The 23,907-nt window shown below is 41.5% G+C and overlaps 1 protein-coding gene across 4 annotated transcripts in view; it reads right to left on the minus strand.

Annotated features, from left to right (window-relative positions):
- Znf568 (zinc finger protein 568) overlaps positions 1-22,688 on the minus strand; it is a 56,507-nt gene extending 33,819 nt beyond the window's left edge. For 2 of the 4 annotated variants that reach the window (XM_016000585.3, XM_016000584.3), the window contains exons 1-6: positions 22,259-22,593; positions 21,207-21,270; positions 19,153-19,413; positions 18,294-18,352; positions 7,785-7,911; positions 7,477-7,572 (exon numbers count right to left, since the gene is read on the minus strand). In XM_016000585.3, coding sequence (XP_015856071.1) covers positions 7,477-7,572; positions 7,785-7,911; positions 18,294-18,352; positions 19,153-19,186 — 316 coding nt within the window. In that variant the 5' untranslated portion in view covers positions 19,187-19,413; positions 21,207-21,270; positions 22,259-22,593. Of the gene's footprint in view, positions 1-7,476; positions 7,573-7,784; positions 7,912-18,293; positions 18,353-19,152; positions 19,414-21,206; positions 21,271-22,258 lie in introns of all 4 variants that reach the window. The other 2 variants (XM_006982011.4, XM_076545965.1) reach the window with 2 other exon arrangements.
- Between the last annotated feature and the right edge of the window lie 1,219 nt (positions 22,689-23,907).

Consider the following 23,907-nt stretch of genomic DNA (forward strand, 5'->3'; position numbering starts at 1 on the left):
ATGTAAGATGCTACAGCGAAAGTATCATGAAGATAAAATGACAAGCCACAGGAAGAATCAGAAGATCCAAGAACTCAAAGGGAATAAGATCGGGGTGCTCCTTTTACCACTTTTTCTATATCACCAAATGTTTGGCCTATGCAGTAAGATAGAAAAGGAAATAAAAGATGTATAGACTGGAGTGATGGAAAAAGCAGTATTAACACTGTTCATGGACAATGTGGTCATCTGTGTAGAAAATCTAAGAGAATCAACAACTAAAATCTGCTGGAACCAATCATTATTAACAAGGTGGACACATACAAGGTTAACATGCAAAACTCAATTGCTTATCAGGAATGAACTAGCAGAATTTGGAATTAAGCATGCATCACTATTTATATTATTATTCCTCAAAACAAAACAAATACAAATCTAATAACATATGACAAGATCTGTAATGGGAAAACCACAAAACTCTGACTACAACAATCAAAGAATAAATGGATATTGTACGCTGATGGGAAAAGCCCCAACATTCAGCATGTTAGTTCTTAATTTGATTCATAGGTTCAAAGCAATCTCATTTTTCACTTTACTCTGTGTACAGAGACCAATCGATTCTAAAGTTCAAATGGAGGTAAAATATCAGAATAGAGAACACAGTACTAAAGGAGAAAAGTGGTGGGGATGGATACCACCTGACTTCAGGACTTTTATTAAGCTCTAGCAATCATACGGTCTGGTAGGCAGTAGAAGAGACAAACAGAACAATGGAACAGAATATAGAACACAGAAAACAGGCTCAAATAAATATAGTCAATCTTTGACAAAAGAGCAAAAGAAATAGGGCAAAACCAGCCTTTTTAACAGACAGAGCTGCTTCAACTGGACATCTGCATCAACCCTATCAGTCTAGACACCAACTTACATTCTTCACAGAAAGTAACTCAAACCACAGAGCTAAGTGTAAAGCACAAAACAGTAAAACTAGTAGAAGGTAACATAGGACGAAGTCTAGGTTACGGCAGTGGGCAGGAGAGGGCGGTGACAAGAAAAGGCCTGATTAATGAAAAACAGTAGACTGAACTTCTTAAAATGTAAAAACTTCTACTTTACAAAAGACACAGTCAAGCAAGTGAGAAGATAAGCCACAGACAGTGAGTACTTGCAGAAGAAACATATGAGAAAGATTATCATGACATATACAGAGGACACATAAAACTTGACATTAAAAACAAAAACAAAACCTTGCCAGGTGTGGCTGTACATGCCTGTGATTCCAGCACTTGTAGGCTGAAGCAGGAAAACTGGAAGATCAGGGACAGCCAGGGTTATATGGTGAGCTCACGGTGTACCCAAAACAAAGATAATTCCCCTACCTCCAGCACAAAGCATCCAGGAAAAGAAATGAACAGGAACCTAGACAGATGCCTAATTACTTAAGGGACTAAAAAGACATGGTCACTAAGCATATGCAACCATGTTCAACACTGTATGCTAATAGGGAGGTTCCTGCAAATTGAAACATCAAAGACATACTACTAAGCAGCTTGTTAGATTAACCAAATCTTTGCCACAGATACCACCAGAGGTGCCAAGGATGCACAACAGGGATTCTCAGACACTGCTGCTGGGAATGCAAGGTGCTACATCCACTTTAAAGACAATCTGGAAGTTGTTTGCAAAATTAATTATATTCTTAAAATAAACTTTTATTACATTTTATTTACTTATTGATTTGAGAGAGGGGACATGTGTGCAGTACATGTAGAAGTCAGAGGACAACTTGCAGGAGTCAGTGTTTACTTCCACAATGTGGATCCCAGGGATTGGGCCCAGGCTGTAGACGTGGCAGGCAAGTGCCTTAACACTCTGAGCCATCTCACTAGGCAATAAAATGAAATAATACTTTTACCTACGACTCAGTAACCATACTCCCTGGTATGTGCCCCAGTGAACTAAAAAAAAAGACAAAAACAAAAAAACAACTAAGTTTATTATTATCATTTTAAAGAAAAAGATAGGATAAAACTGGCATTAAAAACAAGAGATTTTAAAATCTGAATAGGGAGCAATTAGACCCCAGACAGACAATACAGATCTATTTAAGTACAATTACATCTCTTCCAACCACAAGATGTTTTTCCATCTTACAAAGGATGAACCAGTTCAAACTACCCTTCCTAACACAACTGCACATAGGGTTCACATGTGACTTACAGAATTGCCACCTGCACATATGAACATTAGATTTAGAATTAAATGAGGAGATGTACATGTTTTCTTAGGAGATTAAAACAGAGGCAGAAAGCACTCATAGTTGGAAAGACTTTCTTTAGTTCGACCACAAGTACTTTCTTGATCATTTTTCAAAGAAGCACTCCCTCAGTAGCTCACTCCTGTAGACATGCCTTTGTGACTCACTACTAGAAATTTAGTCCATCTCCAAATTCTGTGAGCCATTTATATCTGCACAGATTCTTAAACAGCAGCTAGTACATTTTCTTTGTCATAACTAGACTTGACTACACTACCACTTAACAATCTATATAAGAAAATGGCTGGGTCTCTTTATTTCTAGAGAAAATGAACCAAGAGACTCTAGACTTAGAAGCAAGCAGATAGAGGATTCATGTTAACAAAAAAAAGTAGGAATTATATGACCATTTAGATACTGAATTGTGAGGCCTCCAACCCTTAGTGTCCTAAAGGATGTGCCTCCAGGTAGGACATGAGAAAATTTAAAAATAAAAGACTTACAGATACCAGTATTTGGGACACTGCACAAAGCTTTTAGGTTCTGAACTAACCAGTACAGTCTAGTACTCAAAAAAGCATAAAAATCTGCATTACCTTAAATTTTTTTTAAAATTTTTGTAATTTCTCTAAATAAGGGGAAAGATAAAGTTAGAATAGGATACTACTATAAGATTTGTCTATGTGTCTGTCTGTTCCTCCCTTCCTTTCCTTCTTTCTTCCTTTTTCTGAGACAGGGCTTCTCTGTGTAGTCCTGGCTGTCTTGGAACGTTCTGTAGACCAGGCTGGCCTCAAACTCACAGAGATCTGCCTGCCTCTGCCTCCCAAGGCAGGGATTAAAGATGTGTGCCACTACCACCTGGCAAGATTTGTATTTCTATTGACTTTCTTAAAAGAAGTGCATGTATGGCTTTGGAGAAAACTAAAAATGCGTGTTAAAACACAAAGAAGTTGGGCTGAGGAATGGCTCACTTTCTTAAAAAAAGTGCATGTATGGCTTTGGAGAAACTAAAAATGCATGTTAAAACACAAAGAAGTCGGGCTGAGGAGGCAGCTCAGTTGGTAAAGTGCCTGCCTTGCAGGCGGGAGGACCCAGGTTTAATTCCCAACACTCAGATGGGAACAGGAGGAGCCCTTTAGCTCAATGGCCAGTTTAGTTTAAGTTTAGCCTTACTGGTGAGTTCCAGAGCAACGAGAGAGGCTCTGTCTTAAAGGAAGTGGACGGCATGCCTAAGAATGATGCCGTCTCTGTCCTCACACTCACATGCACACACACACATACACACATACTGAAATAAAAAATAAACCATATACAAGAAAAACAACAGCTCCATTAGATCAAGAGACACAACACCACAAGTTCTTATTCTTGTCTATACGAACTGTCACAGAATCCTGGTAAATCTGTCCGTTCTATACTCCAAAAGCCTGTTAGCTTTTCATAAAGTAATAGTTATGAAAGTATTTGAAGATTAGGTTGTCACCACTAAATTCCAATCCAAACTTTTAGTAAATATGGAGAGAACGTCAACTACCTAGTTGGCATGAATAAAAAGTACGAAGTGATCAAGAGCCAAGCCATCTTCACTCCCTGTGGTTCTCTAAGAGCAGCTGCTATCGACTCATCTGTGCTTGTCCACACCTCTAGAGTGCCATCAACTGTGAGGAGCTTGAGATTCAGACCTACTTTAAACCTGAACTGTGACGGGGCGGGGCGGGGGGGGGGGGGGAGCGGAGAGGAAGGGATGAGAACATAAAGAAGCAGAGAGCTGGGGTCAGGAGGACTGTATGAGCTGATGGCACACCCACGTTAGTTAAGCAGCAGAGCCTCTTATACACTGTTTGCAGGGGAAACGGGACAAAGCCAGCAGAAAGCTATCACACGATGGGAAGACATCAGCAGGACACTTACCAAGCAGCGCTGCACCAGGGAACACAGGGTATCTCACGCATGTCACAGACCAAGCACAAAGTAGCCTTGGGATTGATAACCACAGACCTTCACAGGGAAGAGTCTCTGTTCTCTGGAACGGAAACCTTGATTCCTTGAGGCCCTGGCCCTTGCCCCAGCCCTCACTAAGTGTGCCCGTGGAGGAGGACACAGAAACTAATGCTCCTTTTGTCCTTTCAGCAGGGGCTTTGGAAACGTTTTGAATTGGCCTGGCCCCTAACAGTCCAGGGAAAGTTGAGAAAAGGAGTCATGCAAAAAGCATTTTATAAAACAAGAAGAAACAAACAGTGAGTGGGAACTAAAGAAAAATCAGAACCAGGAGAAGAACAAAGAAGCTATTTCCAAGAATGGTGGTTTATGGGATCAACACAGCAGCGTTTCACTATGGTGGTATTAAACACCTGTCCCCACTCTACCCTACAAATACAAACAACAGAATAATCAATACGTCCTCAATGAAACTTTAACTCCAGAATACAAGGAAAGAACAGAAAGTGGGTCAGTCAAGGTAGAGAAGCAGCCCAGAGATCAAGACTTGTCTCTTCTCTTGGATGAGATAGATAGGGAAGAGAGTCCTGCAAAACGTAGACATGATCTGCAACTCTGCAATCCAGGTGTGCTGACTTGGTGGGAAGAGCCTAGTGGACTTCACTTGGCAAGGAAGGCACAACCAAGGAAGCAGATGCAAATAAACCTTATTCTACTACCACAGACTATTGGCACAGGCGGGTGGGAGGGACTCTGAACACTGAAGGAAGCATGAAAATGATAATCCCTTCAGCTTGGGACAATGGACAACCCAACTTTGAACCCAATGGCATGGTCAATGTGAGGCACAAAGGTTTCCTATTAGCTCAAACTATTTTTTTTTGTAATGGATGCAGGGAAAATACCTCCATTTAAGGATGAACAATGATAATCAAAAAGGGGCAGCTATCAAATCTATATAATAACAGTATAAAAAGCAAAACCATGACTCTTTGGGCTGGGGGAGTTGTTTGGTGCTCTGTGCTCAGAATGCGTAAGGGGGGTTGATTCCCAGCACTGGAAACAAAACAAACGACAAAGGGAGGAAGGACGCACGCAAGCACGCAAGCACACGTCAAAAGGAAACCCTGATCGGAGCTGGCACCGCTCCTAAAGCTTCAAGAAAATACAACAGAGCAGGCCCACCTGTAAACCCCGGATTTACCTGTGTGGACAAACAGATCAAGTGATTGTGAGCAGAAACAACTAACTTCTTTTCCAACAATATTTAAAAGTGGGAAATTACACAGTTCATCATGGTTTTCTCTAAATAAGACAGTTAGTTAAATCTAAAATACATATGGCAAAATCAACAATATTTAAAAGTGGGAAATTACACAGAATTGCCTGGAAATTGTGGAAACTACCCACAATAAGTCTTTGGGAAAGAAAGTATGGCTTAAGAATTTTAGATACAGCCAATCTTGTGAAATGTACTAATTTAGAAGGGTATTTTCTTTATATTTTGAATTCTTTAATGTGCATTAGAGTACCACCTGCATGCAGGTACTAGAAAAGGGTTTCAGAACTCCTGGGGCTGGAGTTACAGCGGTTATGAGTTGCCTACTGCAGGTGCTGGGACCCAAACCTGGGTCCTCTGCAAGAGAGCAACTGCAATTAACTGCTGACTCATTTTTCTAGTACCCAAAGGTCTTTTCTTACATGCAAAATAAATTATGCGCTGGAGATACAGCTCAATTGGTGAAGTATTTGCCCAGCATGCACAAAGTCCTGGGTTTGATCTCTACATAAACACAGCACTTGAGAGGTAGAGGCAGAGGGATCAGAACTTCAAGGGATTTCAAGGACAGCATGGGGTTTTCTAGAGATCCAGCCTCAAAACAAAGAAACCAAAAAAACCCATTCAAGCAAACACAAAAAAATCCATTAAATTCTAAGGTCCATGTAAGTAGACTTTGTTTTGTGCACTGTTACATGCCTATGCTCTTAACTAGTGGGCCATTTCCCTCACCCACCTTTTCAATTCTTTGTTTGTTTGTTTGAGACACGGTTTCTCTGTGTAGCCCTGGCTGTCCTGAAGCTGTAAACTAGGCTGGCTTCCGCCTGCCCCTGCCTCCCAAATGCTGAGATTAAAGGCATGTGCCACCATTGCCAAGCATCCCTTTTTAATTCTTGTTTTTTTTTTTCTTGTCTAATACTTGGAGAAACTTAACAAACAATATACAATATACAAGAACACAAAAGAGGATTTAGAAAGTTCCGTTTCTCAAAGTAGATAGAAACAAAACAAAATAAGAACTTGACAAACTGCTAAAGTTAATTCATATATCCAGCATAGTCCTAAGAAAAATTCATCATGGTTTTCTCTAAATAAGACAGTTAGTTAAATCTAAAATACATATGGCAAAATCAACTAGAGAGCTCTGAAAAGAAAGAGGTGAATGCAACTGCAGAAAGGGAGGAGAAACGGATACTTTTTAATGTATCTTTTGGATGGTTTGCAGTTTTTAAACAAGTAGGCATATGCTCTATTTTCAAAATATTAAAGGGAGGATATGAATAAGTAGAAGAGGACACCACAGGATTCCTAAACCAGGAACTTAAGCTTCTCAACCACAGACTGTGAGGTCGGAAGTACAACTGGAAGTACGGCTTACTATAAAACAAGGCTGAAGCTTTTCCGAGTGCAGGGAAGCCAAAATCTAAAGGACACCAAGTATAAAACAAAGCTGATTTTCAATCCCACACTCCACAAAATGCTGACTATGTAAGGAAATAAACTACCAACATGAGGGAGGGAGGGAGGGAGGGAGGGAGGGAGGGAGGGAGGGAGGGAGGGAGGGAGAGAGGGAGAGAGGGAGAGAGGGAGAGAGGGAGAGAGGGAGAGGGAGAGAGAGAGAGAGAGAGAGAGAGAGAGAGAGAGAGAGAGAGAGAGAGAAAAGAAAGAAAGAAAAAAACATGAGGGAGGGAGGGAGGGAGGGAGGGAGGGAGGATCATATAAAGGTACAATAATCATAAAGGTAAGTGTAAACACACCGGAAGGTGGGCATCCTGAAATCACATGGGGTTACTGCCCCTCTAAAAATTTTTTTAAAAAGAACGTAACTCCAATAGGACAGTTATTCCTAGAACAGAATGTCACATACTCTAACAAATGATATGTCACACACAGCATTTGTCATTTAGAAGACTAGGGCCTTTAACACAGACTTGGGAAATGTGAAATGGAAGCCACCCCTCACTGAACAAACTAACTGTCACATGGCTTTCTCACTCAGAGCTACTTCTCACTCATTCACCTGGAGAGTGTCTCCAAAACATTTCTTCCTCCAGCACCCATGGCTCCTCTTCTTGCTCCAACTTCAAGATCACATCTGGCTTGTTGACTTGACAACCTGTTACAGGAAACAGGAAAGAACTTGCATGTTAATGCTAGAGACGATCTGGGGCCGAGTCCTGGGGTCCTGAGGACTTAGAAAGAGGAGACTCAAGGGACTTGTACAATGACAGAAGTCCTTAGGTTGGAGCACATGCCATCCTGAGGAAACTGCAGTCTCCACACACTGCAGGACCCAGGAATCCTATGGTAATAGAAAGCTCCCCTTACCGACTGTTACTAGGTTGCTGTAGGTCTCCAGCATCACATCTCGATACAAACTCCTCTGGGCAGGCTTCATTTGCTGCCATTCCTCCTGGGTGAGGTCCACAGCCACGTCCTTGAAGGTCACTGTTTTCTGTAAAAACATAATCTCAATTAACCCGAAGTCATCAAAATTAGGGCCTGTGATCAAAATAAGAATTCATTTAGCAAGTAACTAGGGTTTGTCAAAGCTTGTTAACAACTGTTTTGGAAGTCTTCATAGTTACCAAGTTACGCAGTATAAAGGGGGTAATCTATTAGAGTGAAAATACCCTAGAAGAGTGTGTGAATCACTGAGTCAGCAGGCATTCATTCATCCCCGATCGTCAGTGGGCACTGACTTCCTACTGTGTCAGGGCTCAAACAGCCACACGTGACTCAGGAGTACGCAGCTCGGACCTGACAGGTAGTAGGTATTCCGTTTAGTGAGGAAGGGAACAGGGCAGGGCAAAGGGCAAGGGAAAGAGGCAGGCAGGAAGGAAAGGCATGAATATTTGAAAAGGCAAAGCTTAGAAATCCTATTGGACTTCCAGTGTGCAGTCAGACATAAGATGGAAGAAGAAGAGAATGTGTGAGTCAGTAACCTAAAACTGGAATAAATCCATGGCCGGCGAGTGGGAATGGTTAAAGAGAACACACAATATAGTGCTAACAGGACTAAAGAGGACTAAGTGAAACATCAGAGAAACAGACTCAAGCCTTTTATTAGAATTAATACTATGATACTAACATAATGGAAATAAAAAACATATTAAGTATTTCTGGAAAAGAATGTGACTTTATGACTAGTTCTTGTTTTTAAACTGTTTAAAATGTCTAATATCCAAGGAAAAAGGAAAAAGAGTTTATCTGAGATGTTTGTAAGAAAGAAAAGCATCCATACAGCCGATCTTTGGGAAGAATTTATTCAACAGTAGAAATGTGGTGAGATAAAATGACAATTACAAATGGACTGAGCTGCAACAAATGCTTCTAGGAATTGATCTCTCCGCTACTAAGATCAATCCTGTCATCAACACTCCACTGCAGTACTCTCATCTGCGAGTACTGAAGAGGTGTGAGGCAACAGTCACTTCTCTTGGCATATTAACTTTATTGAGCTTTGAGACACTTTGGCTGTGTCGGTCTGAGTGGCCTGGAACTCACAGAGATCCACCTGCCTCTGCCTCCTGAGAGCTGGGATTAAAGGCGTGCAATACCACACCCAGCTACATATTAACTTTTAAAAATTTCCTAAAAAGGCTATGGGAAGGTATTAACACTATCTATTTAAAAGGTAAGAGTACTGTAGCTAAAAGTAATGCACCCCATCACAAGGCTATCATAGGGTAGAGCCACGATTCTAGCTCAAGCAATGTGGCTGCAGAGCCATAGGTTTTTACCCATCATGCTGTGCTTTCTCTCCAAATCAGCAGGAAGAGTCTCCGAATGCCACAAATAACAATTTAAGATGTCAATTGGACACACAAGGACTCCTGGACCTGAAACCCTTCCTACAGACGGGGATTCATGGAAAACAGGTGAACTCATCCATGACAAGAATTCACAGGAAAAAGACACCAAACAGTCCAAAGCCGAGCATTGCAGCACACAGTCCAAAGTTGACAGAGAAGACTGATAAACAGCAGGACAAAGGGTAATGATAAAACCACCTCTGATGCAACAGTTTGTGTGATCGTTGCAGCACAAATGCAAACACGAAACATTCTTCTTGTTGCTGCCCAAAATCAGACCAACCAAACTCATCAAATATTCACAAGAAGTAATTAAGGCTTTGACCTATCTCTGTAATTACACATGAAGTCAAGATAAACACCAGCCTGGACAACGTAGGGAACTGGTCTCAAAAGGAAAGGGGGGGGGATTTTAGATGAGGAGGGAATTATTAAAAAAACAAAACCCTTCAGCTAGGGCTGGAGAGGTGGCTCAGCAGTTAAGAGTGCTGGCTGCTCCTCAATTCCCAGCAACCACATGGTAACTCAAAACCCTCTGTAACTAGAGATCTGGGATACCACACACAGGTGATGCACAGACATAAAAACAAAAGTAAAATGTTCATGGGGGGAAAAAACCTTTAGTGCAAATAGTTGTTATTTCAGAACGGATATGCAAAAATAAATTAATCTTACACTTTAAAAGGCTATGTGTGTATGTGTGTACATCATATCTGTATGATTATATGCCTTGATTTATAAAAACTTAAAACCTTAATGCTTTCAATAAGTTGAACAAACACTTGTCAAACCTAAGTAAAGAATAAGATACAACTAGTAGTCAAAGAATTTAAAATAGAACATGCAACAGAAGAGCAGAACGGCGAGTCATTTTTGTTGTTTTAGAAAGGGTCTCTTGTAGTCCAGGATGGCCTGAAACCTGCTAGTTGAGAGGTGGAAGGGTCCAAACCCTGCTTTGTATTTTCCTGTCAATTAATCTGCACAATGAAAGTAAATACCGTCCTTTTTTTTTTTTTTAATCTCAGCATGGTTTCTACAACACTGCCAAACAAAAAAAAACAAAAACAACCCACAACAAAAAGACTATAGGTGAAGAAAGATTGTTCAACAAACACCGATACATGACTACTTTTTTGTTGATGCAAACAGGCATTTTTATTAATCTGTAAAGAATTTGTGCAAGTGCAAAGACTTTAAAAAAGGCATCATCTAACCGGGCATGGTAGGCACGCCTTTAGTCCCAGCACTCGAGAGGCAGAGGCAGGAGGATCTCTGTGAGCTTGACACCAGCCTGGCTACACTGAGAAACCCTGTCTCAAAAAACAAAAAATAAACAAACAAAAAAGAGCATTATATGCAAAACATGCTGCCAAATTCCATGGGTCTTGAGAACTGTGTCCTGTGATGAAAATAGCAGCATGAAAATAGTCTGCCTTTTCTTTTCAACCTTTATTTTTAAGTTACAACTCAGGGCTGGGAAGATGACTCAGCCATACAAATCTAATGACCAGAGTTCGAACCCCTAACCCACAGCAGAAGAGGAAAATCAGCTCCCAAAAGCTGTCTTCTGACCTCCACTGGTACACGGTGGCATGTGTGCACTAGTAAATAATGTTAAAGTCCCATCTCAGACTCCACTGTGAAAGCTAGTTAGTTCCATGGCAGCACACTTAATAGCAAAGGAAGTCAAGGCAGTTTGCTCAGGGTGAGTGTGCTGAGCAGCATGGGGCGAACGCTGCTCAGCCCTAGAAAGGCATTTCTAAAGTCAGTCTGTCTCACCAGACCGCACGGGGAGTGAAGACACCGACTGGTACATCCAGACAAGCTTGGACAGCAGAGCTGCGGGTCTCAAGTTGTACGGACGGCAGGCTGATCCGACCCATGTGGCTCTACCAGCCCCCTTACTGGAGACACTGATGAGAACTAAAGAGATGGCTTCTGTTTTTCTAATTTTATTTTAAATGTATTTTACCTTATGTGCATGAATGTTTTGTCTGCACGCACGTATATGCAGCACATGCACGCCTGTTGGATCCCCTGGAGCTGGGATTAACGAAGGTTGTGAGCTACCATGTGGGTGCTAGGAATTGAACCTAGTCCCCTACAAGAGTGGCAAGTGCTCTTAGCTGATTTCTCCAGCTCCTGAGAAACCACTTTCAAGAACGAAACACACTAAGAGTTAAAATTAGAACCAAAGTATCTGATGAACACTTGGAGACCTTCGACTATATCCATCAGATAACCAGACAGTGCCGTGCTAGTTTCTCGGTGTCAGTATCCCAGTAGTTTCGTGTCAGGTGGCCTCTCTTCTTTTACATTGATAATAAAAAGTACACCCCCATCACTGAAGTTTTATTACTTACAGATGTTGGTTTTCTTATTAGTGACTATAAAATGCGGACCTGCTTGATGATTTTAACAGTCTCTGAACAGGGCACAAAACAATTAAGATTATGTGAGGACCACTTTTGCTATTTATGGTGGAGGACATCATGAACATTTGACACTTTAAAAACTATTATGCTTATTTACTTTGTATGTGAGATGCTGTGCACACACCTTGGTGGAGGTCAGAGGACTACTTGAGGGCGTCAGTTCTTCAGTTCCATTATGCGGGTCTCAGGGATAGAGCTAGGAGAGCACTCGATCAACTGAGCTATATCCCCAGCCTCAATAACTATTTCTACCTGCTGTCATTTCATCTGTCCTACACACGGTTTTAACTGATGAATTTTTGCTAGTGTTTGTGTGTTTAATATGTGGCCCAAGACAATTCTTCATCCAATGCAGCCTAGAGAAACCAAGAGGCAATGTTTTTTTGAACATGATATGGAAAAAAAAAAAAAAACCTCTTGCAAATTTAATAAAAGACAAATCAATTTAGGACTGGGGAGGTGGCTGAGCAAGCCTGATAACCCGAGTTTCATTTCTGGAAGTCATATAAGAAGCTGGATGTGGTGGTACACACCTGTAATCCAGCACTGCTATGGTGAGAGGGAGGCAGACATAAGAGAATCTGTGGGAAGCTTGTGGGGCTGTTATCCTGGGGTACACACCACAGCAGCAGAAACAAGAGAGAACTTGCTTCAACATGAGGAAGCCAAGAACCAACTCCTAAAGTTGTCCTGTCCCCTCTGCGTGCTCCCTGTGGCATGCACACATTCATCCACCTACCCCATCCCACCCCCCACAATCCACATAGTAAATTAATTTAGAAAAGACAACCTGGGCCAGCAAGACAGCTCAGTGGATAAGGGCACTTGCAGCCAAGGCTAACAACCCGAGTTAAATCCCCAGGACCCACAAAGTGGAAGGAAAGAACCAACTCCAGCAAGCTGCCTTCTGACTTCTACATGTAGGTCCTGGCACATGCCACTACAAACACCAAAAAACAAATGTAATTTTTGTTGTTGTTGTTTTTGAGACAGGTCTCACTATGAAGATCAAGCTGGGCTTGAACTCACAGAGATCTGCCTGCCTTTCTGCCTTCTGGGTACTGGGATTAAAGGTGTGCATCCCCATGCCCAGAAAATAAGTGCAATTAAAAAAAAGAGAGAAATCAAGGCTGGGCACAGAGGCACCTACTTGCCTTTAATCTCAGCACTTATGAGGCCGAGGCAGGTGGATCTGTGAGTTGGAGGCCAGCCATGGATACATAACCGACCTTGTCTCAAAAATAAAAGGTGGAAAAACAAGCAAATGGTGGGGAGCACATGAGGAAGACATCTGGTGTGCACCTCTGGCCTCTACAGACACATGGAAACACATGCAAGCACCCCCCCAAGAGCACGTACATACACAACACACACAAAATGAAGTACTGACACTGATACAAGCTGCAGAACCCAAACGAACCTTGAAAACATTGTGTCTTACGTTATGTGAGTCTATTTATATGAAAAGTTGTAACAGGCACACAGTTCTACACAGAGAGAAAGTATACTTGTGCTTGTCAACACTGGAGCCTTGGGGGGGGGGATGGGAAGTGAGGGCTAGCAAATACACGGTTTCTTTTTAGTGTAATAAAAATGTTCTAACAATATGCTTATGGCTATGAATACAACAAAAAAAAGAGGTAATTTTATGACATGTAACTTATATGTCAAAGTTCTTTTTTAAGTTATGAAATTACATTCTCTATGTTCAGGATTCTTTAAATCTCAGTATAAAACAATTTCATGAGCTGAGGATGTTGTGTAACATGCCTGAGGACTTGGGTTTGATACAGCACTACAACAGCTCCTTTCTGATGCTACACGATAAACTGACTACTGAGTATGTATTCCTCACACTCTGCTTACCTAACCTAACGTCCCATCTACTAATGTGGGCTCATCCCAGCCATGTGCTGAGGCAGGAGGAATGTTAGTGCACAGTGAGCAAACACTCAAACATGATTCCGCCCTTTAACCCGGCCCAGGGAGCTGCAGCCCTGCCATCCAAACCTCAGAGCACACAGAGCAGCCCTGAGCTCACTGCACAGCCCACATCAACCTCCAAGCAGAGGTGCCCAAGCAGTTAACCAGGGACCCTAGGAAGGACAATAAATGTGTGTTATACCACTTAACAAAAACAAACAAACAAAAACAAAACAAAACAAAAAACCCAAAGCATGTAAGATAGATAACTGACACATTCTTGGCTGCAAACCCAATCTCAAGGTAGTAAGATACTGAAATGAAGCCGGGTTTAGATGTTCTTAGTGATTAATAACAATGCTCTGTGTTCTGTCCGATACTGTAAGCCCAACCCTGGCTTAGAGTTGACCATGTAACCTTGACAAATAGCAAATGTGAGCCTCTTAGTTTCCTTATCTGTAGAGCAGCACCGCTCTCAACCATTCAATGAAGGTTTTAGAATTAGAAACGGATCACCCTCTGGAATAGAAACCACAAAAAGGTATTTACAAAAAACAAAAACAAAAACAAAAAAACCCACAATTCTTTCCCAGTGGCTCTAATAAATAATAAATTAGTAAATCCCATAAAAAACAGCAACTCTGACAAAAAGTAAAAGCAAATGACAGAGACTTAAAAGGAAATAGACCAGGCTGCCCCGAGACTTGCTCTATGGTCAAGGATGATCTCGACTTTCTGATCCTCCAGGAGCCTCTACACCTAGTTCATGCAGCAGGGCTGGGACCAATACAGGGCTCTCTCTGTGCATGCTAGGAGAGCACTTTATCAACCTCACTGTGTAAGACATGCAATCAGTGCGTTACAACTTACTCTGTTTTCTTTAATGCATCAACTCCCTTTATATACATATACAAAAAATCCAGATTAATAGCAAGTAACAGGGCTTTTAACCTAATAAAACACAGACTCACTAAGGTACAAATAAAAAGGACAAATGATAGGGATAAGCCAAATGGCAAAACTGTGCACTTCTTTATGCAGGGCCACACCAGAGTGTGGGTACTAGAATCAAATTGTGAGGGTTTGAACCCTGAGTTCATTACACAGTGATACCTGATTGTATAAGCTTCTTAACCCTGTTTTTACTTCCTGTATCTTTAAAAATTAAAATAACATCTATGTCACAGCCTTCTGATAATGGCTGCATGAATTAAGCTATACAAAGCTTATAGTAGAATAATCTAGAACACAACAGTCATAAAGCTATGATACACAGTCCTGTAGAGGAAAGTTAGAAGAGGATTCTTCTAACTGGTATGTAATCTATTCATACACAGTTAAGAACTGCCATGGACAACATCTATATCCTGATTCTATAATGAGTTTGAAACTGGTCACTGTTCATTAATTGGAAATATATATAAAAACTGCTTCTACTAAATTGTCTTGTTTGTTAGGTTTTGTTTTGTTTTTCAAGACAGGGTTTCCCTGTGTATCCCTGGCTGTCCTGGAACTTGCTCTGTAGATGAGGCTGGTTTCAAACTTAGAGATCCGCCTGTCTCTGCTTCCCAAGTGCTGGGATTAAAGGTGTGCGCTACCACTGCCTGGCCTAAATTGTCTTTTTATAACATAATTTTAAGGGTTTTGTTGGTCATCTGTATTTCCTTTAATTCTTCATGTTCTTTATCCAATTTATTATTTTCTTAATTATTGATTTTTGAGAATTAGTGTGTTCCTGATATATATGTGTAAATACATGTATGTACATAGATATTAAAAAAAATTCCTAGCTTTGCCTTCTCATAACAGGTATGGAGGTTTTTCCAATATGTGTGTGTAAATGCTGCAAGCTGCAAAAATATATGAAGTAGGATTTCAGCTGATTATGACAAGCTAATACCTGGAAGAATCCAGGCCCTTCCAGAGGTCAAGCTGAGGCTCAAGGAGTCTTGGTGATATTTGGCTTTTGATTATCAGCCGTTTCCTGCTATGAATTTCTTGTGTGCTATTGTAGCTTTTCCATCATTCACTGGGCACAATTTCCCCTCCACTAAAGGACTATTTGGATAACCTTCTGTGCAGTAACGCAGCCAGGATCCCTAATTTCAGGCCTTTCTGTCATTATCTCACCAGCAGCATCTGGCCAGGATCTTCCCCAGACGGACGAAAGTATCTTATCAGAGATACCTCTGCACTCTCTAAGAACAGACTTAAGCATCCAGACTATCTGTGTGAGAAGGCCTGGCAGATGTGCTAATTAAGCTTAACTTTCTCCGTTCCAAAGTCTTATCTCTAGTTTTAGATTCACCCTTAACAATTAACTCAGAACTAAAGGGTTCCAACTTACAGGTCCATCTACCTGCGACAGAAGTTGCCCAGCCAAGTTGCCTAGTGACCGAGCACACTTGCCAGAAATGGTGGGAGCAGAGATAGCTTGGAGAGATAAGGGTCAATGGGATAAAAAGGCAGTTTTATTTTCAGAGAGGAACTAGACGGAGAAGAGAAAAACACAATGGAAGAACTAGATGGGTAAGAACTGGATTGAAGGGCTAGAAGAGAGTACTAGAGGAACGAGATGGAAGATGAGGAAGAGTCCGATGGGGAAGAACAAGATGAGAGAGAAGGAGATGGGATAGTAAGATGGAAAGAACTAGATGGATGAGAACCTAGATGGGGCAGAACTAAGATGAAAGAATTAAGATAGAACTTAGAGGGGACAGTAGATAAATATAGAGAGAAATCAGGTAAGAGAGGAGCTAGGCATGAGAGCAGAGTAGAAGCTGTGTAGAGAAAACTGACTCAGAAGAATAAAATGTATGGACTAAAGAATATCGTGTATGTAGAGTCATTTGGTATCGTCAAGATTAAATTATCAGCTGATTGTAGATTCTGTCCATGGGAGGGGACTGTTGAGGGCTGGACCCCCACAGTCTCCATTGTGCAAATACATGTATATACACACCCTAGCTTTGCCCTCTCACAACAGTTACGGAGGTTTTACTGAAGAAGTGACCCAGGTCAGTCAATCTCCTCCTTTCTCTTCTAGGTTATACTGAAGTACTGAACAGAATCAGCACATCCAAGGAGCAGCTCAGAAAGGAGAGACTCCATAGCTAAAAAGAGTAAGCAGTGCCAGTCAACTATGGAGCACTGGTACCCTTGACACCCTGACATTCTTATGGGATGAGTTCATTACTATCCCCAGTTTAGATTATGAAACTGGGGCACAAAGAAAGTAAGAGACTTCTCCATCCATTGTCATGCATTTATAGTCAGTCACCAGTCAAAATTTGAACTTTAAGTCTGTTTAGGGCTAAAGAAACACTATGCCAACAGGAGAAAAAAGTCTCATGAACCATTAGATCAGTGGTTCTCAACCTGTGATCTGTGACCATTTTGGGGGTTGAATGACCCTTTCTCAGGGGTCACCTAAAACCATTGGGAAACACAGATATTTAAACTATGATTCATAACAGGAGCAAAATGGCAGTTACGAAGTAGCAACAAAAATCATCTCATGGTTGGGGTCACCACACCATGAGGAACTGTATTGAAGGACGGCAGCATTGGGAAGGTTGAGAACCACTGCTCTAGATCATACAGCAAAGAGTGTGTCTGCTTCATGATGATGAGAGCTGAAGAAGGCAGCCAAGATAAAAAATGTTCAAAATACAAGATGAACGACTTCAAATATAGAAACAGAAAGACTCAAGAAAAGAACAAGGCACTGAGCCAGCGAGACGGCTCAGTGGGTAAAGGCTCTTGATACCAACCCTGATGGTCTGAGTTCAGTCCCTGGGGTCCGTATGGTGGAAGGAGGGAACTGACTCCAACGAGTGTCCTCTGACCTCCACACTTACATAACGGCACACACATTGCCTCCCCCCAAATAAATAAAATAAAGGTTGCTTTAAGAAAGAATTCTGGCAAGGTATGGTGGCATGTGCTTTTAATCCCAGCACTTGAGCAGCAGAGGCAGGTGGAGGAGCCCTGCTAAGTTTGAGGCCAGCCTGGTCTCCAAAGCAAGCTCCAGACAAATCAAGGCTACCTAGCGAGACCTCATCTCAAAAACAAACAAGAGAATACTGCATCTCCTAAGATCATTAAAGATAAAGAGTTGGAAGGCTACAAACAACAGAACCGCAAGGATGCCACAGAATATCCACATCATTTAGTTTAACTTGCTACCAAAAGCTGAAACTGAAAAACAAACAAACATTTGAGTAGGACTGTTCCAAAGAGACATGCATGCTCCACATACTATTCTACATAACTTTTCTTTGGCCAAGACTGACTTGTAAAAATTGAGCTTAAAAAAAAAAATTATGGAACTATTTTAGATTTTTTTTTTTTTTTTAGAATTGGTTTCAGTGTCAACAAGAAGCTTTTGCTTTCCTTAGTTTTTTTTCTTCAGAAACTACAAGTTATGGAATGGATTTTACATCTGTTTGCTTTGACTGTCTAGATAACATTCAACTTTGACCCAACCAGTTAATTCTACAGCACTTATTTCTTCACAGCCGTACTTCCTTTCCCCTGGCTCTCATTCTTTTAAAGCTTTTTTTCCTTTCATTTCATTTTTTCCCAGCTCAGCAGTAGATTATAGTAACCCACAACAACTGCACTGCAAAACAATGCAGGGAAAAACTATGTTTAGGACGTACAAAGGGTCTGCTCATGTCCTCTTCTTCCTGGCAAAGTGCAGAGTCCTGGGAACACCAAGCTGAGGAAAGAGAAGAAGCAAAAAAGATTTGCTCAGAATTCCAGACAAAGGAATGTGCAGAGCTTTATGACCAGATGCTCTAAGATCCTCTAGAAACTTGATCCTCAGCACCATGAGAAATGTTAAGTACCACATCAATCTCCAGAGACTCCAGACAAATGTATGAGCAGAACTAAACTTACACATGCGGTCTGATGTAATTTCAGGAGGTTAATAAATTGTCCAATGACCCAACTGGCTACATAGCAATACAGCATTTCTTTAAGAAAGAGAAAAGTCCTGACCCGAATAATACAAACTGTAAAAATCTGATAAATCAAAAATTAGCCATATATATGTTATTCAGAAAAATGGCAATGAATACCCAGATAAAAATGTTCAAGTGGCTGTAGCTGAGAAGTAGGAATGAAACAGGAAACACCTCTTTCTAGTTTATAACACCATTTTAAAAAATATATTAAAATATATTCTCTAAGAAAGGATGAGCCAATAAGATGGCTCTGTATGTGAAGGTACCTGCCTTCAAGCCTGACAACCTGAGTTTCATTCCTAGGAGAGAGCCAATACCTGCAAGTTGTCCTCTGGCCTCCACACATGCTCTGTGGCATGCCTGAGCCTACATACATACACATGTATAGATACAAACACACAAAATAAATAAATATAAAATTTAAAAAAATCAGTCAAATTAACAAAATAAAATGTCTATCCTGTATAGTCAGTGAACTTCCATGACAGGAGCATCAAGCCTTCCAAGCTCTCACATTTCCCAAGGACCCACACTCTGCTCTTGCCCTCACCTCTTCTCCACACAGTCTGGGTCAACCGCTCCATGTTGCACAGCTGTCGCTGGTATTTCAAGATTGAGATGTCATTTGGATCTTGCCGGCTCTGGGAAGGACTGGTCAAGATGGTCTGTAGGCGCAGAGTCCACCCCTGCCCAGGACTCCCGAGCTTCTGGTGTGGGTCTCAGGTCAGAAGATCTCCTTCCATGTCAGACACCCGTTCTCAGGCTTCAAACTCACACCACAGATCTGTCTTAGTGTAGGGGGAGGTAGGTCCTGTAGGTTTAGACCAGAAAACAAATTTGCCTCATGCATTCTCACAGGCTTTGTCATAGCCAGCCTCAGAGACAGCCCCAGTGGTCAACATTTTGCAGTAGATAACTGCTGTTTAAGCATTCCGTTTTCAGACAATGGAATGCATACCAGGAGATAACGAATACCGCCCCCAACACTCACTTCCTTGTTGCAACCACATCTCGGAGTCACTGGCTAGAGATACTGGGTGGAAACCAGGCGGGCTCAGGGACCAAAGCCAGACTCAGTACCTCGGGCTAAAGTGAAGTACTCAACAGAGACACCGAAACTCCAGAAATTTAGGTAAAAGCGCATTGTAATTTAGAATTTCAAGGTTTTTCATTTGAAGTAAAAATCATAACCTTGTCACATGATACTAGATATAAATAAATGAAATGGCTACTAAATTACATCAGTTTACCATCTATGAGCCTTTACTAAGAAAAAAATAGAAAAAAGTGAATGCACCTTTGTTCAGTATGATAAAACTAATAAAGCAGAAAAGATTGTTTTAATGAAGCTTTGTGTTATGCTTGAGATACATTCCTAATATCCTTCATATGGTTGCTTTTGTTTTTTAAATCAAGGTCTTACTCTGCAAGCCAAGCTGGCCTGTAAGTTACTATGTAGTTCAGGCTGGCCTTAAACTACATCCACCCAGTTTACATGTTTACTTTTTATTCCACAATTCTCAAATTCTAAAAAGTGGTATAATTTATATTATAGTATCTACCCATTGTCTTTCCAATATAAACCTCTTGAAAACAGGAATTTACTTCTAATTTTGTCAATGATAGGTAATTAAAAAATAAGATATGTAGCCATTACAAGTATGGTAATAAAAAAAAAACTAAAAAAATAGAGTAACCAATAAAAAAACCAAGCAATCCTCCCCTTGTGTATAACACTCAATGTGACTAAAAGCAAGCATCAGATTCTTTGTATCTTTATGTTTATAGCAGCGTCATTTGCAACAGCCAAGTAGTAATGGATACATGTATTCACAGATTCATGAAGAGATTAAAAATAGTTATTCATGCACAACACATTATTTAGGCTTAGAAGAAAATTCTGACACGACTAATCCAGAAGAATGTCGAGGACTTTATGTTAATTAAACCAGTTACAAAAGGACAACTACAGTACAGGTCTTCTTACATTAAATACTTGGAATTCTTAAATTTAGACACAGAAAGTAGAATAGTGGTACTGTATCTGGGAGGAATGAGGAAACAGGGAATTATTGTTTAAAGGATATCAAATTTTTATTTTCTAATATGAAAACAGTATGTGGGGAGTGAGGATGAAAATATAACATGTAAATGTACTTTATGTTACTGAATTATATGATTAAATATTAATATGATGAATTTTATATTGTGTATTTACCACAATTTCAAGAACATACATCTGGGATAACCCCTTCCCCTTTCCCTAGTGTTCTGAGACAGTCTCTCTCTCACTGTACCATGGATTAGCCTCAAGTAGCCTTGAATGTGAATTCCTCCTCTAGCCTCCAGGGTGCTAGGATTACCTCACGGCTTGAGAATTTTAAAGGAGGAGAAAGTAATGTACTACCCAAGAATAACAGAAAGAGATGGCTACCTAGCTTGGTGTTCAAGCATTTAAATGTCTTATTTAAGTTTAGGTTTTGTTAAGACTACAGAGACAAGAACACAAACCAAGCCAGTGAGGAAATAAAAGGAGGTAAGGTAAATGTAAATAATAAAAACATTTTTCAGTAATTATGATAAATAAAACAGAATTAAACTCACCTATTAACAGTCACACCGGATAAATGAGTTAAAAAGCTCAGCTGATACTATTCTCATGAGAAACCTGAGACAAAAAGACAAAGGGTTTGGAATATAAAATTCCCGACAAATACAATTTTAAAAGGAGAGAGAAAGCAGTATTACCAAGCAAGAACACTTGCACTGAAAGGTAGCCCCCAGAATTAAGACGGATGTGTCTTCATGTGGCAAACAGTTATTTCGGTAACACTGCCCCATCTTCAAACTATAAGTGGATTACAAGCTTACCCACCCAACTTTTCTTTGGCTAATGTAATGCGGACACATTTGGAAGCAGAGCCCTTGAATGATTCAGTAACTCAATGACAAAAAAGAAAGCGTCTTCGGAACCAGTTCTTTTTAACCAGAGGCCCAGAAGAAACAAATGGAGGGCAGATCTGAATGCATCCTACTGCTCTGAGATTCAACCAAATGCAGCCGGGATCAGCCAAATGCAGTGGATCTGCTAACATGAATTAGAGAATGAATCCAAGCTGATGTTGGCTACTGAGCTTAGGGATGTTTTTTTAAATTTTTTTAAAGCCATTATTAAACTAATTTCAGGGCTAGGAATGTAGCTCAGAGCTTTTGCCTGGCATAAATGAAGCGCTAGGCTGATCCCAACACTGCAAACTTAAATAAACAAACAAACAAATAAATAAATAAATAAATAAATAAATAAATAAGCCAAGTAAGCCATTAGATAATAATGAACTTGGAAAGTTATAAAAAGAAAAACTGAAAAGTTAGAGAACAAAGTGTTGGGGCGAGGAAAGACCAACGCGGAAGGGCCAATGAAGGAGGAATCCTTAAAAAAAATAAAAAAAGTAATTTTTTCTTAGTTACTAGTTATGCCACATGCTACAGACCCGAGAGCCAAGAACCAGTACACGGTACAATCACACACGCTACACGACCCTCGCACTCACCACACCCTTGCTCACTCACAAACCACCCAACATCTCCATGACACAACGCCCACACCCACACGACGACGCCCCTCAAAATCATTAGAATTACACATTAACTCTCACCAGTTTTCTGGTTGCAACTCCAAACATCCACAAGTCAGGTGCTCCGGCCGAGAGCGCTCCGCACCACGACTGTAACTCGGGTACTCCGAGCCTCCTGAGAGCCCGCGCTCAGTCCGCAGCCCACGGCCGGCGCAAACCGGATCGCTCGGCGCCCCCCTCGCTTCCTGCGCAGGGGTCCCGGCAGCGCCACCGGCCGCAAACCCCCGAAACGCGACTTCAGAGACACCGCATGCAGGCGACCCACAGACAGGTCCATAGACCCAAGCGGTAGCGCGCGTCCGTTATGTCCCGGAGCACAGATGCTCCCAGAAGGCCGCGCGGCCCGACCCCACTTCCGGTCAGCCCTCGGGCTGCGTTTCCTGTGTGAGGGACCCGAGAGCTGGCCGGGGCCGCCCGCGTGGCCGAGCCCTTCAGCGCCCCGGTATGGTGACGCTGGCAGCGCGGCTGCGCTGGACTTGAACGGCTGCGGGAGCAGCCAGAGGAGGCGCTGGGGGCACCTTTGTGGACTACATCTCCCAGAAAGCCGAGCGGCCCGACCCGCCTCTCGCAGGAATTCGGGCGTTTGCACTTGCCTGGCGGGTTCCTTAGATCGTGAGGCAGAGAGAGTCTGGCTTTGTACGGTGTGGTGTCTGTTAGGTGCTGCAGGTTCCGACCTCGGGCGACTGGAAGGGCTTCATTCGAGCCCCGTGCGAGCCGGAGCCCTGGCACTGGGCGGGCACAGAGCGCCGAATGGACTTTGTGGGTCGTCTGTCATACATTCTGATAGCTGGTTAATGTGGAGTTGTGGCTTAAGACTGCGCCTAAATGTATGTGGCGCCTCGCGTGTTTCCATGGGACTCCTGTCACCGCTCTGGTGGTGACTTCAGAACTCTGTCCCCGGGAACTGTCTCTGAGGAGAGGTCTGGTTCTAACCTGAGGCAGCAGTAAACGGCACCTTTCCTCCAGAGTCTAACACTCCAATTGGGCAGGATGCCTGGTCTCCTCGGATCGCCATTCCCCATGCATGATGGATAATGGGGATAAGACTGGTAATGATCTCTGGCCTAAGAAAAACCTGGCGTGTCACAATTATTTTTTATGCTCCCAGTTTTACCCTTTGCCAGGTGAGTTGCCCAGAAGAGGGAAAGAATGCACGGTGAACTGAGAATAATAGCCAAGGTATGGTGGGCTTTCCTTTTTGTATGCCTCCTGGAAATACTTGCTTAGTGATGGTTTATCATTTGAATATAGATCTCTATATTGTCTCCATTGGAGAAAAGACTAGCTGTGCCTACTAATGTTCCTTATATTCAACATACACCTAATGTTCACTTGTTTGAAAACTGCCTCTTGAAGCGTTAATCTAAAAATATCACACCACAGCCTCTTCTTCTGCTTGCTGAACAATGTCTTTTTAAGTATGAAATTTACTGTTTTAAATAAATAAATGATTATTTTAGAAATTTCAAAATTCAAGCCGGGCGGTGACCATGATTGTCAAAGCCTAGAATTCAGCATTTACAAATTCTCATTCACACACACAAAACACACTATTATCACACAACTTGTGTCTTGAGAGAATCTTCTGCTTTTTAAATCTTTGGCCTCCCAGTCAATCTCAAGTTCAACCAACTTTAACAAAAACTTCACTCAGAATTTCACCAAGCTTT

The sequence above is a fragment of the Peromyscus maniculatus genome, chromosome 1 (genome assembly GCF_049852395.1).
Source record: "Peromyscus maniculatus bairdii isolate BWxNUB_F1_BW_parent chromosome 1, HU_Pman_BW_mat_3.1, whole genome shotgun sequence".
In the NCBI taxonomy this organism is placed as follows: Eukaryota; Metazoa; Chordata; class Mammalia; order Rodentia; family Cricetidae; genus Peromyscus; species Peromyscus maniculatus.